Source organism: Engraulis encrasicolus, chromosome 18, assembly GCF_034702125.1.
Source record: "Engraulis encrasicolus isolate BLACKSEA-1 chromosome 18, IST_EnEncr_1.0, whole genome shotgun sequence".
Classification (NCBI taxonomy): domain Eukaryota; kingdom Metazoa; phylum Chordata; class Actinopteri; order Clupeiformes; family Engraulidae; genus Engraulis; species Engraulis encrasicolus.
The window spans coordinates 46,612,692-46,629,473 of record NC_085874.1 but is presented as its reverse complement, the minus strand read 5'-3'; the positions used below and the strand labels follow the sequence as shown (position 1 = coordinate 46,629,473).

The 16,782-nt window shown below is 46.2% G+C and overlaps 1 protein-coding gene across 1 annotated transcript in view; it reads right to left on the bottom strand.

Moving 5' to 3' along the window:
* Positions 1 to 6,705: 6,705 nt before the first annotated feature.
* LOC134468266 (pleckstrin homology domain-containing family G member 3) overlaps positions 6,706 to 16,782 on the bottom strand; it is a 164,682-nt gene continuing 154,605 nt past the window's right edge. The window contains exons 18-20 of the mRNA XM_063222209.1: positions 15,527 to 15,622; positions 11,825 to 13,544; positions 6,706 to 11,397 (exon numbers count right to left, since the gene is read on the bottom strand). Of these exons, the coding sequence (XP_063078279.1) occupies positions 9,974 to 11,397; positions 11,825 to 13,544; positions 15,527 to 15,622 (3,240 nt within the window). The 3' untranslated portion in view covers positions 6,706 to 9,973. The remainder of the gene's footprint in view (positions 11,398 to 11,824; positions 13,545 to 15,526; positions 15,623 to 16,782) is intronic.

Sequence of the window (16,782 nt, the reverse complement as noted above, 5' to 3'; positions counted from 1 at the left end):
TTTCTCAAAGGGGGGCGGTACAGCCCCTCAAAGGGCGTTGGGGAGCTCTAGGGGGGGCGTTGAGAAGGGTACAGCTGAGAGGGGACGGTGCTCAGTACAGTTGCCATTGAAGGGCATTAGTCAATTTCATTTTTGAATACTAATAGGGCGTTGTCAGGCTTATGATGATGTAAAGGGGGTGTTTGGAGGCTTGTGATGAAGTCGTTTGTCAAAAAAAAGTTGAGAAGCACTGTTACCCTTTAACACACAGAGCCTCTGTTATAACCTTATTGTCGCAAAAATGGTAATGGTCAAGTCTTAATGGGTTACCTAATACTCCTTGTATTGTCATAGCAATGTTGTTATGATGTAGTTATTACATTACATTGCATTTGGCAGACGCTTTATAACCAAAGCGACTTTCAAAAGAGGACATATTCAAGCCAACATCACAAGCAAATACAAAGTGCACAGGAGATATACAGAACAACAAGTGCAGTTGCAGAGGGGTTATTTTTTTTTTTTTTTTAAATTAAAGAGTACATAACGAGTACACACACACAAACTAAACTAAACTAAACATCATGTCAGGAGTCTGCCCTGGGGCAAGGCCAGTTCAAGCATTAGTCTAGTAGATTCTCTCGAAAGAGGAAGGTCTTCAGTTGTTTCTTGAAGGCTGCAAGAGATGTGCTTAGTCTTGCTGTCTCTGGGAGACCGTTCCACCACTTGGGTACCACAACGGAGAACAATCTTGACTGGGAGTACCTAGAGCGACTGGATGGCAGAGCCAGACGGCTTGTGCTGGATGAGCGCAGATCTCTTCCAGTAACATAGGGCGTTAGTAGGTCCTTCAGATAAGCTGGGGCCGTTCCGGTGATGGTTTTGTAGGCAAGGGTCAATGCCTTGTGCTTGATCCGGGCGGCGATCGGTAACCAGTGCAACTCAATAAATAGAGGAGTAACATGGGTCCTTTTGGGTTGATTGAATATCAACCGTGCCGCCGCATTCAGGATCATCTGCAGAGGTTTTAGCGCACAAGCGGGTAGGCCTGTCATGAGTGAGTTGCAGTAGTCAACGCGGGACAGGACAGTGGCCTGCACCAGTCGTTGTGTAGAATATTGTGTCAGCACAGGTCTGATATTCCGTACGTTGGACATCTGGAATCGAGAGGTCATCATCAATCATGACGCCAAGGTTTTTGGCGACTTTGTTTGGGGTCACGATGGTGGAGCCTATCTTGAGGTTGATGTTGTGACTGAGCGACTCTTTAGCTGGGATCACCAGGAGCTCTGTCTTGGCCAGGTTCAGCTGTAGGTGGTGGTCCTTCATCCATGTTGACAAATCGGTGAGGCAGGCAGCGATGCGTTCCGAAACCGTGGTGTCATCTGGACGGAACGACAGGTACATCTGGGTGTCATCAGCATAGCAGTGGTAGGAGAACCCATGTGTTTGAATGACACGTCCCAGGGAGGAGGTGTATATTGCAAACAGAAGGGGTCCCAGCACTGATCCTTGGGGTACGCCTGTGGAGAGGGTGTGAGTCGTAGACAGTTTCCCTTGCCATGACACACTGAAGGTGCGTCCAGAGAGGTAGGAGTTGAACCATGAGTGGACAACGCCTGTGATTCCCATGGCTGTGAGTATCCTCAGGAGGATCTTGTGGTTGACTGTGTCAAAGGCTGCAGACAGGTCTAGTAGGATGAGGACCGAGGATAGTCCTTCCGTTCTTGCAGTCCTTAGAGCTTCAGTCACTGAGAGTAACGCAGTTTCAGTTGAATGTCCGCTTCTGAAACCAGATTGTTTTGGGTCCAGTAATCCGTTCTGGTTTAGGAAGTTGGTGACCTGCTTTGCAACTGCCCTTTCTAGCGTCTTGGATAGGAAGGGAAGCAGTGAGACAGGTCTGTAGTTTTCGACATGAGCAGGGTTCAGTGTAGGCTTCTTCAGTAGTGGTGTAGTTGAGTATTTTCAGCAAAGAGTGAATAGGCGACGGGCCCTTCTGCGGTAAGAGGGTACACATCTCAGAAACCAGAGCCATACAGAGGGAGAGTAGGGCAATCTCCACTGTGTCCTAGGGCCGACTTCCGCATTAGCAAAATTAGCTGTTTTAGCGTCTCGGAACTGCTTAGCGTTGAGAATGTTAGTGCCTAGAAGTGGGCTTACCACACAGCAAATGCGATGCGATGCAATGCAGGGAATATAACAAGACTCGCTATTCATAGTAATACCTTCAGATAAACATCACAGATGGTAAAACTGTTGTGATTATCATTACCGAGACACTTGACAGTTTACATATTTGTGGTGGCAGTATAGTTCGTTAGTCCTTATTTTTGGCTGTTAATGTGGTGGTTCTATGTTGAGTCTATGGAAAGACAGCCGCTTTAGGCACGATCTCGATCTCGTTGAAAGGCGGGGCTGCAATTTATTTCCTTGTCCTCCATTCGCATAACTCCCCCTCTGTATGGCTGTCAGAAACAACCCATGGTCACACCAGTGTGATACTGTAGGCAGAGATTTTTGGATGGAAGTGCTTTGCGTGTAGGCTACTGGTGCATCAGCGTATCTCCAGCTGATATTTCTGCAAACCTAACCCCTAAGACTAGGGCTGTAATGCGATACACTCAATTCACGATTCGGTTCGTATCACAATTTTTGACCGGTTCGATACACCCCAATTTTTTTTAAATCTATGAAAACTATGATAGTTTAAACTGTAGGTAGAATAGGTTACAAGAGATAAGTAATAATATTTAAAAGTAATAATGATGATGATTTGAAGCACACTAAATGTTCTCTACACTTTTCCGTATATTTTGGAGCTGCGTAAGGCATGTTGGAATCAGTGTATGTCCAACAGCCTGATGACAATGACAATGTGCTGCACCTGGTCAATTGCCATTAAGGCCTGCTGACGGGAATCAGGAGCTGTTTCCAAGTAGCAGGATATTTTTATATGTGGATATTTTTTTTCTCCTGGTTACATTGGTTTTGGCCTTCCGTTTTCACGTAGCAGATATTTAAAATCCAGATATAAAAAAGCCGGCTTTAAAAATATCCTATTTAGAGGGCTGAAACGCATTTGTTACAATGGAGTATTTATTTTTATCCACATGTTGCGTTTACACCTAAACAGAAGAAAAAATTACCCTGCTAAAAAACTATCTTACTACCTGGAAACCAAAGAGGCTTGAGACAAGAGGGCTTACTCACGTCATAACAGCGTAGTACGAAATGATGGCGAGGGGAGTACGGAAATGTTATTCACTGTGGAACAGGTCATAGGACAGCGTGAATGTCTGTCAGCTGTCCTTAATTACCCCCAGCAATTACTGCTGACCAACAGCTGCTGTTAATTGGCCACAAATTATCCATCATGGTGTCGCCCCCACTGACCATGTGCAAGGGAGTACGAAAATTGTATCCATCGCACCCACTGACCAATGACCATGCGCAAGGGAGTTAATTTTCCATCTACTCGTGTCCTCAGGCAACGCCCCCGTACTACACCGTGGCCAATGCATTTCCCCCCGAGAGATTGTTCTTCTGTTGAGTTTCTTTGGTGGAAACAGCCCCTCAGGATCATTTGCACATCTATCCCCTTTCCCCTGGCCCTTGGCCCTTGGCCCAGCCAATGACAGTGGCTGTTCACAGCTGACAATTAGGTCCCCACGCACCGCAAGTGCACTCTGACTGGTGATTGTTGCGGAGTGTTCAAGAAAAAAAAGATCTAGAGCGTATGCTCTTGTGTAAATAAGAGAAAAAACGTCACCACACCGCATAGTCAAAACCGCGCTGTTGTAGTTTTACATTTTTTTTTTAGTGTAGGTTTTATTTTTAGGTAGGTTAGGTTTTAGGTAGGTTACATGTTTGCCAAGTACATAAATAAACAGATTTCAGGTACTGAATCTACACTCCCCGGCCACTTTATGAGGTACACCATGCTGGTACGGGTTGGACCCCCTTTTGCCTTCAGAGCTGCCATAACTGCCTGCAGCAGTACTCAAATAGTTTGTGGCATTGCAACAGTGCTCAACTTGTAGCCTACTAAGACGCCCAACGTGTGCCAAGAAGACAATGTTCCCCAGTCCATTACACCACCAGCCTTAACTGCTGATGAGAGGCAGGATGGAGCCAAGTTTTCATGCTGTTGACACCTAGCCTGATGAACCAGCCTAAATGTGAGACCGGAATAATTTAGTCTGGCCCCGATGAACGATACCTCCGAAGATTGTTGATGAGAACAACCTGTTGTTTTTTCAAACTGTGCCGGCACTCTGACCAATCGGTGATCTTTGCCGTTGATGTGCTTTCCCAACGGTGTTGCGAGGTTCGTCGTCACTCCCTCAAAACCCCGCCCGCTTTAATTCAAAACAAATCGCTGCGTTGTGATTGTTTTTGCCAGACTCAGGGCACAGCGTTCAAAACGTTCTCAGATCCGAGGCCAGACCCACTCGCTAGCTGAAAATATTCGGCGTACAGCGGGTGGCGCTGGTTTACCAGGCTAGTTGACACCCCAATTCTGACCCGGTCTGACGCTCGGTTTGAACTGCAGCAGATTGTGTACTCTAGACACTATCTACGTGTCCAGTGAGTTGCCGCCATGTGATTGGCTGATTAGAAATGTGTGTGAATGAGCAGTTGGACAGGTGTGCCTAATATACATTGGCCGGTGAAAATATATTGGCATACATTTGGTAAATTGACATTGAGAATGTTTAATAAGGGTCATGATCATATGCTGTATATTTTGCGAAAGTTTTATCAGCCACACCCAACCCACTTTCTCTATGTGATCAAGAAACACCTCAGGAGGTCTGGCAAATGGTGCTGCTGGAGCCACCAATTCACCTGGGAACAATGGGAATTTTCTTGGCTGTTGCTGTTAGGGTGAGGTCACAGGAGAACAGAATTCAAAAATGCTTTAATTATTTGTAACTTCATGCCAGATGCTTTGGATAAATAAACCCGCTAAAATCAAGAATTGGACACCATGCTCTCTGACTCTTTAAAAAGAACACGCTGGATTCTAGCCAACACATAGTAAGTTTGGAAAATGATTTTGAAATGGGTTTACAACGTTTGGAACAAAATGGCTAAAATCCAACACCAGTGAGTGTATATTTTTGGTGCTGTTTTTTGTTGATGCCTTTTATGAGTGACTGTAGGCCTATACTATCCTACAATTTAAGAACGCAGTAACTCTGAAAACTACAAACTGAGAAAAAAGGCTTCAAAGTTTCCTATATGGCACGACAACTGTGTTGTCGGTAAAGTGGTGGTGACACTTCCTGGTAATGTTTTTTTAGGATAGAAATTAAATGCACACAAAAAACTACCGCAAAAACAACATTTATGTGTCTTTTTGCCACAAAACTGCGTTCTTGGCTGGTATTACTGCCATAAAATGGAGTTACTGCAGGAGTTACTGCGTTCTCGGCTAGTATTACTGTCTACTCATTTTTGCACTTTCAAAATTATTTTTCTCTAAAACGGGACCACCAATGGTGTTGGACCACCATTTTTTTGACACAAGACAAATTAGGTAGTGTAGAGCCCATTTCCGAAATATTTTGTTTTTCGACCATTTTAAGTTACTGCGTTCTTGTTTTGCACGGCAGTATAGCTCTTCTTCAGAGATGCATAGGCTGCAGTGGCTGCGATGAGGGCCTAGCCTAGCCAGACTAAATGTGAGATTCAATGTGAATAATGTGAAATGTGAAATGTGTCTGGCCCTGATCAATGAGACATCAGAAGATCGTTGATGGGAACAACCCGTTGTTTTTCAAACTGTGTCTGTGCCTTTATTGGCCAACGCTTTGTCGTCACTCCCTCAAAACCCAGTCCGCTTTGCATCCAAAGATTCAAAACAAATCAAAACAAATCTGCTGCATTGTGATTGGCCAGCCAGTTTCAGGGCCTGGGGTATTGTCAGAGGCTAGACCCACTCGCAGGCAAAAAATAATTTTGGCCGCTGGTGGGTGGGGCTAGTTTACTAGGCTATAGGCCTAGCCTGGACATAGACCAATGTGAGCCCCTTAAGAGACTACAGGCCATTACATGAGATTACATTACATTAGCTTACATTATGATTATATTAACTGCTGCTGACAGATCTCCCCAGTGGTGTAGTCTACTTTTTTATGGTGGGTATACTGTATATTTGAGCATTTTTTGAAGTGGGTATACTGTATGTATTTGTGCTATTCAAAACAATGGATCAATCAATTTTAAGTGGGCATACTGAAATCCGTGAAATTTAGAAGTGGGTATACTCCGTATACCTGCGTTCTACGTAGACTACACCACTGGATCTCCCCAACTAAAGCAGTTGTAGCAGTACACATAGTTAGAAGACAGTGGACTGCACTGTGTTGAACAATTTTGGGTAGAGTCATTATGTATTGGGCCAAAAATTGAGGTCATCAGAGGTTATCAGAATACAAAAAGCAGAGGAGGCCAACACAGGCTTATAGCAGGGCCTTAAAGCCACACAAAGCCCGTTTGAATGCTTACACTTTTTTCTGTACCCTAAACTATGCTACCTGACTTACCAGCACAAAATGATTTTACCAGGCAGACAGGTCTTACAAAGGTAAGCCATGAAATCTGCCTGCCAATCACAACGCCCTATCTACGTACGTACCTGGAATGTGCATATCGTACGTGCCGAATGACACATCAAACACATACACGCCCCTGAGAAATTCACAAAGCCACACACATCTGTGATTCTTAAGCAGTTTTAATATTGGAGCATACATCCACACTAAGAACTTACGAGAACCTCGGAGCAGAAACTGGACACAGTACAGCTTCGTATCTTTTGCTTTTTTTCAAACACATACATATTCATATATATTTATATACAGGAGACACACACACACACAAAAAGAGACAGTTATATGTATATGAAATTTACACCAGCTTAATAAATAACAGAAAAGATACACGTATAGAGCCAAAAAGAGGGGGTGAAAACATACAAATAGACTGAAACATATACATACGTACACTCACACAGGGAGAGAGAGAGAGAGAGAGAGAGAGAGAGATAGAGAGAGAGAGAGAGAGAGAGAGAGAGAGAGAGAGAGAGAGAGAGAGAGAGAGAGAGAGGGAGAGAGAGAGAGAGAGAGAGAGAGAGAAGATAGATTAGTTCAGACTAAAAGCCTTATTAACCTGTGCACTAAAATATATTAAATATATGCTGTGTCTAGTGTGGTGCACTTGTGCACTTCAGGCACTATGTTGGCGTATTAGTTACACACTGAAACATAGTGCCCTAAGTGCACAAGTGCACGATCTGAGACACAACAATGGGGTGGCAACCTACGCACTAAACAGGAAGTCTTCTCTACTCTCACCTAGTAGCAACTCCCACGAGCTAGGACAAACACCAGTACAGGGGTGCGTTTCTCGAAAGCGTAGTTGCAACTTGGGTGGTTGGCAATGAGAAATTGCATTGCAAACGGCAAAGTAGCTAACATAGTTAGCAACTATGGTTTTGAGAAATGTACCCCAGATCCGGATTGATCCGGAAGGAAATAAGCACCCATGGCATAGCGTAGCACAAGAGATAGCGCCCAGCGGTACAGTACGGTATGTCCTCACTCTCAGCCCAGGGGTGCATTTCTCAAAGCGTAGTTCCTAACCATGTTAGCTACTTCGTTGGTTGCAAATGCAATTTCCCATTGGCAACTACCCAAGCTGCTAACTGCTAACAACTACGCTTTCGGGAAATGCACCTCACAGGAAGAGGAAGGCTTAATCAAGGGAAGCGTGTGTGTGATAGCATACGGTATCCATTACACCACAGGCTAATGAAGCAAGATGCGTGGCCAGCACACTAGTATAATGTCTTTTACAAAGTGGGGTAAGTCTAAAAAAACACTGTACATTATAATTAACTGTGCAAATACCAGGGGACATATTTTGACTGCTAATGAGTGGTTAACGAAGGACAAGTCATTTCTAAGTCAGACTACGCACACTAAATGAATGATAACAATAAATAGCCTGGGCAGATGGGGGAAAGAACACAAGCGTTTTCTCTGTCATTTGAAAAACAGAAATTAATTGGCCCCTTTGCAAACTGTTTTTTTTTGTGTTTGTTTCATCTTTGCTTCAAGTTTTCAGCACATACAAAAACTCGTTTAGGGTTTGAGGGAGCATTGGGGTGACAGACTTGACAGTGGGTGCCCTTAACCGATCGATTCAATTGATGACCTTCATTCAAATAAACACAAGATACATATCGACCACAGTCTTAAAATAACACCGAAATGCAATCACAGGTAAGACCTTGGGACTTTTTTTTTTCTCTTTACAAACTTAAAGTGCAAACTGGATGTTAACAACCTTTGGTCCTGCAGTGGCCTTGGTTACAACCTTGTCAGGTGACTTGTCAGATCTGGTGATGCGTAGTTCCCCTTTCCAGAGCAGGCAGTCCAGCATGGGATGTATGACATCACAATGCTTATCTTCAATAGAACATTGAAGACATCACCAAGGAGATGATAAACTAGGCTTTTTGACTAATGCTTTTAGGCAACGATGCATGTGCTCTGGGAATTAGATATTCGTATCCAGTCTCTGCAACTCGTATATAACGTTTTCTACAATTTTCTATCACTGTCCAGTGGAAAATACCAGAAGGGGGGTTTTCATGTGTGCTTCCCATGTCAGCGTTTGGTATTAACCATAATTCCCAGAGCACATCAATGGTTAAGACTTTATTTAGACAGTTATTCACTACAACACTTTTATCAGCAGAACTGGTACCATCAGTAGACAGATTTTCCTAATTTTTAATTTTAATGTCTAATGAGTAGCTAATCATGTCGTTGCCCAGCAAAATTGCCCAAAATGGTGCCTTGTGTATCATCACCTATGGCGTCGTTGACAACACCACCAAATCAAGAAATTAAGAACCAAGGTGTGAAACCAAAGAAAAGGAATGTGTTAAGTGTGTCCTCTCAAAAGGAACAAAAAAACAAACAGGTTGGCCTCGGTGACAAAATTAGGAGATATCTACATACGTATATCATTTGTGGCTGAATCATCAACATTTGTACAGTACGACACCTATTTACAGTTCATTTTACATCATGCACTATTGAAAACAGTCCATCTTGTTGTCTCTCGATACATTCCTCTTATGTGTGTGTGTGTGTGTTTTATTTTTTGAAACAGAAATATCATAATGATGCGAAAAATCATTGTGAGTCAAATTTCAAAGGTGGTCTTCAATATTCCTGTGAAAAGTCTCGTGTATCTCTTTTCTGTATCGTAGATATTGTATAACAACACCGTAAAACAAACCAATAAGATCCACAGCATTCGTAGGAATGAGTCCATCTTCCTCATCCCCTGGAAGCTGCCGTAATTACCACTTGAAGGGTAAAGAGGCATACGGTAGGTGCTCATGATACAACGCATTTAACTTATTTGACGACCAAAAGCTGTAATCTCCAAAGTGTTTGGAGAGCTATTGGCAGCCATTAAACAAATACATTTAGAACTGAAGAAGGATATGTAGCAACGCGTGTAGCATTCAGCTAAGCAAGCAAGATAAGCTAACATATTGTACCTACTGTACTTTACACACACTATATGCCAAAAGCCAAAGACGACGCCAGTCCGGACAGCACTGAAGTAAACCTATTTTGCAAGGTCTTCGTGAATTTTTAGGGTCTGGAAAATCAATCACATAAAAACAACAGAGTTGTTGACAAGCTATGACCAGACCGAGCCGATGAGGTGGCGTTGCAAAGAGTTTGTGTAGTACAGTACGTTTCTCCTTTTGAAGACAGAAACTTGAGAGCTGTATCGATAAGGGGTCACTAAGGGGTCAATTGTCCAAGGCCCAGGGCCCAGGGAGAGAGGAGGCCAAGAATTGGGTCCTCATTTCATTGCATTGATTGGGTTTGGGGCCCTTTCAGATGTCTTTGTCCCGGGGCCCTGCCAAAGCTTGTCAGTGGCCCTGCGCATGTTGTCCTTATCTCTGGTTGAGAAAGCGCTCTCTGAGGTTCTTGACCACTCCCTGTTGACTGGAGTCTGGCCGGCGGGTAGAGTCCAGGGCTGCCTTCAGGGCCTCGTCAAGCTGTTGTTCCCTTGAGGTCACCACAGTCTTATCACTGCTGTCCTTCCCTTTCCTGCTCCTGTGTGTTGTGCTGTTGGCCTGCTGCTGCTGCTGCTGCTGATGATGCTGCTGCTGCTGATGTTGCTGCTGTTGCTGCTCAGCCTTAGCAGCACTCTCCTCCCTCAGCCGGTACTCGTCCGACTCCTGGTAGGCACGGCAACGGTCGATGACGGCCATGATGGAGATCTTCTCTCGAGACGTCGGCGAGCGGATCTGGACGTAGCTGTCGTCTGTGTCTACCACCCGCTCGCTCTCCCTCTCCCTCTCCCTCTCCTTCTCCTTCTCCTTCTTCGTCGTCGTCAGCCACGGGAGTTCAGTGGTCACCTGGGATGAGCTGATGGAGAAGGACGCCCTCTTTGGAGATTCCCTTTCTGCGGCGAGCGACTCCAAGCCGACCTTCTCCACCACAATCAGCTTCTTGTCGTTGGACAGGTTGGTTTCCCCGGCGACGTAGTAGCCAGCGCTCTTGCAGCTGTTGCTGGTGGGGTTGATGTTGATAGTAGAAGCTTTGATGGTGGTGGTGGTGGTGGTGGTTGGAGTTTTGCTGATGGTGCTGTAGGGGGTGGGGGTTCTGCTGTTGGTGTTGTAGGTGGTGTGGGTGGGGGTGGGGGTTCTGTTAGTGCTATAGGTAGAGGGGGTGGGGGTTCTATTTGTGCTGTGGGTGGTGGTGGTGGTGGTGGTGGGAGCTTTCCTGCTGCTGATGTTGACTGTGGAGGCTTTGTTGCTGCTGCTGCTGCTGCTGGTGGTCATGGCGGAGGAGGGGGCTCTGCGGCGCATGTCCTGCAGCTTGCTCAGGTGCATCCGGCTCAGCTTCTGATCCAGGGAGCCCGTGCGATGGTGCCGCCCCTCCATCTCCCGGGTGGGAAGAGACCTGCAGATGACCGCCACCGCCTCCGAGAGGGCCATGTTTGAGGAGCAGCTGGAGCGCCGGTAGGGTCCGCTCTCCTGCATCTTCTCCGGGACCGACCGGCTACGGGCCACCGCGGGGGTCTGGGAGCCCGCCGCCGCAACCGCAACCGTCGTCCTGTCCAGGTGGGTGTACTTTGAGCGCAGCTCACGTACGTCTGGCCAGCAGAAGCCCTCCAGTTGGGGCGTGGGGCTCAAGGGGCTCTTGGAGGACGATGGGGGTCGGCTGGGGGAGAGGACCCGGGGGCTGGGGGACACCGAGCTGCTGGATTGGCTGGGACTGGGAGAAGCGATCTGCTCCCTGCTGGAGAAGAACACCTCCTGGTGGTTCGCCACGTTGGATAGGTCCAAGGACAAAGACATGTAGGGTTTCCCTGTGCAACGAGAAGTTAAACATTATTACTTAAAGAAACAGTTCAAGTGTTACTTTCTATCAAAAGATGAAAACTTCTATAGGGGTCCCTGCTTATACTCATTGGACCTTAAAGGAACAGTCCACCTCATTTCACGAAATTGTATGTAGTTATATATGAAGAGTTCAGATGCAAAACCCCCTAACTCCATTTCTGAAGACCTTCACTTCTATATTGTTAGGGGACCCCCCTTGTTGCTTTGGTTTACAATTTTGATAGCTTTGTATTAAATAAAAATGAATTAAGATTATTTTCTGAAAAGGCACTTAGGGGGTTTTGCGTCTGAACTCTTCGTATGTAGTGAAGTGCCATACTCTGCTCATACTCATTGGACCTTAATTAGATATACTACAGTATTACACAAAATTCATTTTCTTCATGATCTTACCCCTCTCCCTCTTTTCCTCCTTGGGTTTCTCCTCCAGCACACTCGACAGGCTCCTCTTGCCCAGCATCCCCTCCTGCTGCTGTCCTGTTCCCGAGTCCTGGCTCCTCTGCCGTACCATTGGCTTGGTGCTCGGCTTCATACGCTGGCTGTACTTCCGCGCCAAGTGGAAGACTTTGCTTTGGCTCGCGTCGCTGCCGTCGTCGTCCCCTCCGGCTCCGGCTTCGTTCTTCAGAGGCTGGATCTCCATCTCCTCCGCCCTCAGCTGGATCACCCTGGGGACCGGAGCCCTGAGCACTCTGCCCTCTACCTCCCTGAGAGGGGGGCGCAGCAGACAGTCGGTCAAGCTGGCCGAGCGACCCAGGACCACTGCGCGGCCCGGATCTCTGAAGGGCGACGGCGAGAAGGACTCCTCGGTGATGGTACTGAGGTCTGACTCCTCCAGAATCATCAAAGGTTCCGGGCTGTCGGGTTCCGGCGTCGTTCTCAACGAGAGGGGCGATTTCCTGGACGCGCTCGGGCTGGCCACTCGGATTCGGTGGGCGTCCCTGCGCCTCGGGGTGGCTCTGCCGTCCTCCTGCGGCCGGTTGGTGGTCTCCTTCTCCATCTGTTGCCAGACCTTGATCATCTCTGAGGACGGTAGGAATTCGTCTTCTGAGACGGACGCGTTCCTCGGGAACGGGCACTTGGTTTGGTCCCTGAAGGAGTCGAGAGACATGTCGCTCCCATGTTCCGACGTGTCTGAGGCTTTGCGGCTACAAAACTCAACAAGAGTCTCCGACGCGGATGTCAACCGCTCCCTGCTTTCAGAGTTAAGACTTTGCAGAACATCTGGAGTCACAGAGACAGAGGACGAACCCTTCTTTTCAGTTCCCTCATTGGGGTTGTTGCTGTTGAGTTTGGTCACCGAACTGCGCACAAAACCGGTGGGAATGTACGACAGGCTCTCCCTTCGCTTGATATTGAAGCCGCCATCTACGTACTCGGCGTTCTCATAGTAGCACTTGATCTTGTCGATGAGCAGCTGGTCTCTCTTTGACAGGGTCGAGTCCCTCCGTCGGAAGCTGTTGTCGAACGCTCCATCAGGCAGCAGGGCCACGTCCGCGGGAAGGAACACCTCGTGTGCCATGGGGTCGCATGGGGTTTCCTCGGAGCCGCAGTGGTTGTTGTTGTTGACCCATTGCTGTTGTTGTTGTTGTTGTTGTTGTTGTCCCCACTCGTGGTTGTTGTCCCCTCCTCCACCCAGGCTGAGCGTGCTGCCGGTGCGGCTGGGGACGCGACTGGGGGCGCGGGGGGAGGGGCAGCCCTGCGAGCGGACGTCTTCCATGGTGGTGCTGCTGCTGCGTCGGGTGCTGCTGACAAAGTGCTCGGCTATGCTGCTGGCCTGGTCCAGCACGGAGGACGGCAGGATGCTGGCCTCAGCTTCGGCCGATTGCTCTTCTTCTTCTTCTTCGTCCTCCTCTTCGTCCACCCCTGCCTCCTCTTCTGACGAGGGTCCAGAGCTGTCTTCCTGCTTTGATACCACTGGCTCTTTGACTGGCTTTGAATCGGTGGGTTCGCTGCTGCTGGTGTCCGTCGTGTGGTGAGGAACGTCCTGGGCACTCTCGCTGTTGTCCGGTAGCTTGGGTGGTGACACTGGCAGGAAAGAAGGCTCACGTGCTGGGTTTTCAGGTACACTTGAGGGGACACACGAGTTCTCAGGTTTCAGAACAACCTCCGTTGCCTACAAATGAAAACACAGGGACAAAAATGAGCAATCATCAATGGTGCACTGTGCAGGATGATGGCCAGAGTGGGTATTTCAACTATGCTGCTCGTTATAACTGTGCTGTTTACTACTAAATTTGATCTTTGACATGAATATTTACTAAATAATTAACTAATATTTACAATTGTGGAAAATCGTGGACCATGGAGAAGATCCCCCTTTTTATGTATGAAAAGTGTGTTTTTTCCAGTTATATGGAATATGGTGATGTTAAGTATTTGTTAAAAAGGTAACATTTGGGAATAGCCAGCATGAATTCTAGAAATGAACTGCTAAAAATATTACACGGTGCACATTTAAAGCCCACATGGGAGACCCTCGTTGTCATTGTGACACATTGCATGTACCGTATGGCTCACCCGTGCAAGGGGGCAGGCCCCAAACAGCGCCCCAAGGGAGCAGTGGAGCAAGCCAGTACCATACTCAGGGTACCTCAGTCATGGAGGAGGCTGGGGGAGAGGACTGTTTAATTAACTCCCCCCAACATGGTAGGTCGGTAGTCGACCCGGCAACCTTTGGGCTACAAGTCTAACTGCCCTTGAACTACCCATGACTGCCCGTGAAGTTAGTAATGGAGGATGCTGGGAGATAGCACTGGTTAATTACTCCTCAGGGGATGGCTCGGGAGTTGAAACAACAACCCTTGTGCTACCAGCCTGACAGACACTCTAACCGTTCACCCATGACTGTATGACTAAAGTTGATCTCAAGTCAACGTTCCATATCATTTGGGAAAATCTGGGGTGCATTTCTGGAAAGCGTAGTTGTTAGCAGTTAGCAACTTCGGTAGTTGCCAATGGGAAATTGCATTGCAACTAACAAAGTAGCTAACATAGTTAGCAACTTCGCTTTCCAGAAATGCATCCCTGGCTGGGAAGAAATACTGTGAAAACACTCCCGAGTTCCTTCATGCTGCATACTTGGGATTCAGGCTACGCAGACGTGAAGTGCCACAACACATGCATGACTAATTTCTCTCAAGCTGCTGTGCTGTGGACACAAGAGGCAGTGAGGTCATCACGTCTGTTTAGTCAGATTGGTTCCTGTTTGCCTAATGGCTGAAAATGGAACCACATTATCTATCTAAGCAAATGGGTTCCAAACGAACAGTAGGGCAACACGCTTTTGTTTACTTCAAAATGGAATATATTTAGAATTTTATTACCCAGCTATTTTTGCAGACACGTGCATTCTTCAGAGAGAGGGAGTTAGCAGTTTGCAGTCCCTTTCAATGCATTAAATTCATTCAAATTGAAGTTTACATGTACACGACTATGAATAATAAAGCATTGCCGAAGCATAGACAAAATGGAAAATAAATAAATAAACAAAAAAAAAACAAATAAATACAAATAATTCCATCCACCCTTCCACTAAAGCATCATAGAGTTCAGCAAAGAGTTCAGTCCTTTTCACCCACAAAACCTGTATTTTATTACGGTATGATCTCATTAAAGATTAGTAGCGACTGAACTTTTTTGTACGCTTATTTTCATTATCATGTGCTAATCTTGCATCTAGAACTATGTGTAGGCAGCCATTTTGACCGGGACTCCCTGGCAGAAGAGGCGCTTTATCCAAAAATTTGTTCAATTCTAACATTATTCATCGAAGTCTTCAAAAGTCTGGCAGCAGCCCTGTAGACTAATAGACCGTCTCTGCTTTATCTCAATTGGACCAGTGGTGTAGTCTACGTTGAACGCGGGTATACGGAATATACCCACTTCTAAATTTCAGGGATTTCAGTATAACCCCTTAAAATTGATTGATCCATTGTTTTGAATAGCACAAATATATACAATATGCCCACTTCAAAAAATGCTCAAATATACAGTATACCCACCATAAAAAGTAGACTACACCACTGAGTTGGACAATCCTAAATATAAATAAATAAACAAATCAAAATAAGATGTGCAGAAAAGACTCTACAGTACCTCTTCAGGAGTGGAGGCTTCCTCTGTCACCTCTTTCTCTTCCTCCTCCTGACCCTCCAACTGGCCGTTTTCAACTTTGACCTCCTCATCATCATCCTAAAGGTGACAAACACAGGAGTGCATCAGACAGACAGACAGACAGCCAGCCAATGAGACGTATCACACACAAACGCACGGGTACACACACACACACACAAATGCAGAAACGTACAGCATACAACACAGACATGCTATTTTAGTACATTATCTTGTGAGATCACTGCAAACACAAACTCAGACTCAAACTCAGACTCAAACACGGCATGACAAGGAGTAGATCATTACAGAGTCTGGGTATCCACAGCATTTCCATCGCATCTGTTCTGCTACGACGAGCAACTCAGCAAATCTTTTAGCAGGCATTCCCAGCAGCAGCAGGTGGGTAAGTGTCATGGCAACAACAATTCTAGCGTGGAAATGGAATGCAGTGATGGAATTGGAATTTCCACACCAAAATGTGATTAGGCTTGATTGAAAAAAATGCCACAACATTCTCATCATCGTCAATGACCCATACAGCTAGCAGACATTCAAGTCATGATGTTACAACAGTTTAACTTTCCCGGCCAAGTGTGTGTGTGTGTGTGTGTGTGGGCCTGTGTGTGTGTGTCTGTGTGTGTCTGTCTGAGTGTGTGTGTGTGTGTGTGTGTGTGTGTGTGTGTGTGTGTGTGTGTGTGTGTGTGTGTGTGTGTGTGTGTGTGTGTCTGTATGTCTGCCTGTCTGTGTATGTGTGTGTGTGTGTATGTGTGTGTATGTGTGAGTCTGTGTGTGTCTGTTTCTACATGCAAACAACAAACAGCTCAGAGACACAATGAGTAAATATTTCCAGGTCTAACATGACATGTCAGTCGGCACACCGTGCAAGCCTTTAGAGCGTTAGCCATCTTCGGGCATCGAGTGAGTCCATGCTGCAGTTAGTGGTAGGCAGGTAAGCGAGAGGAGATATTCATGCGCCATGCTCTGATCAATCATTCAAAAAACATCAACATGTGCAAGGCAAGTACTGCAGGTCAACTATGGCATGCCGTCTTTTGGAAGAGTTAGTGAGTTCAGTGAAGAGTTCTGCAACTACTACAGCATATCGAGCAAGAGTGGAGGGAAAAAAATGTTTAGAGGGGAGAAAATTGTTAAGAAGCGTCACACAATAAAAGGGATGCAAAAAAAACGAACGTGCCGAGAAAAAAAAACAACAAAGGAGAAAACAAAAAAAAACCAAA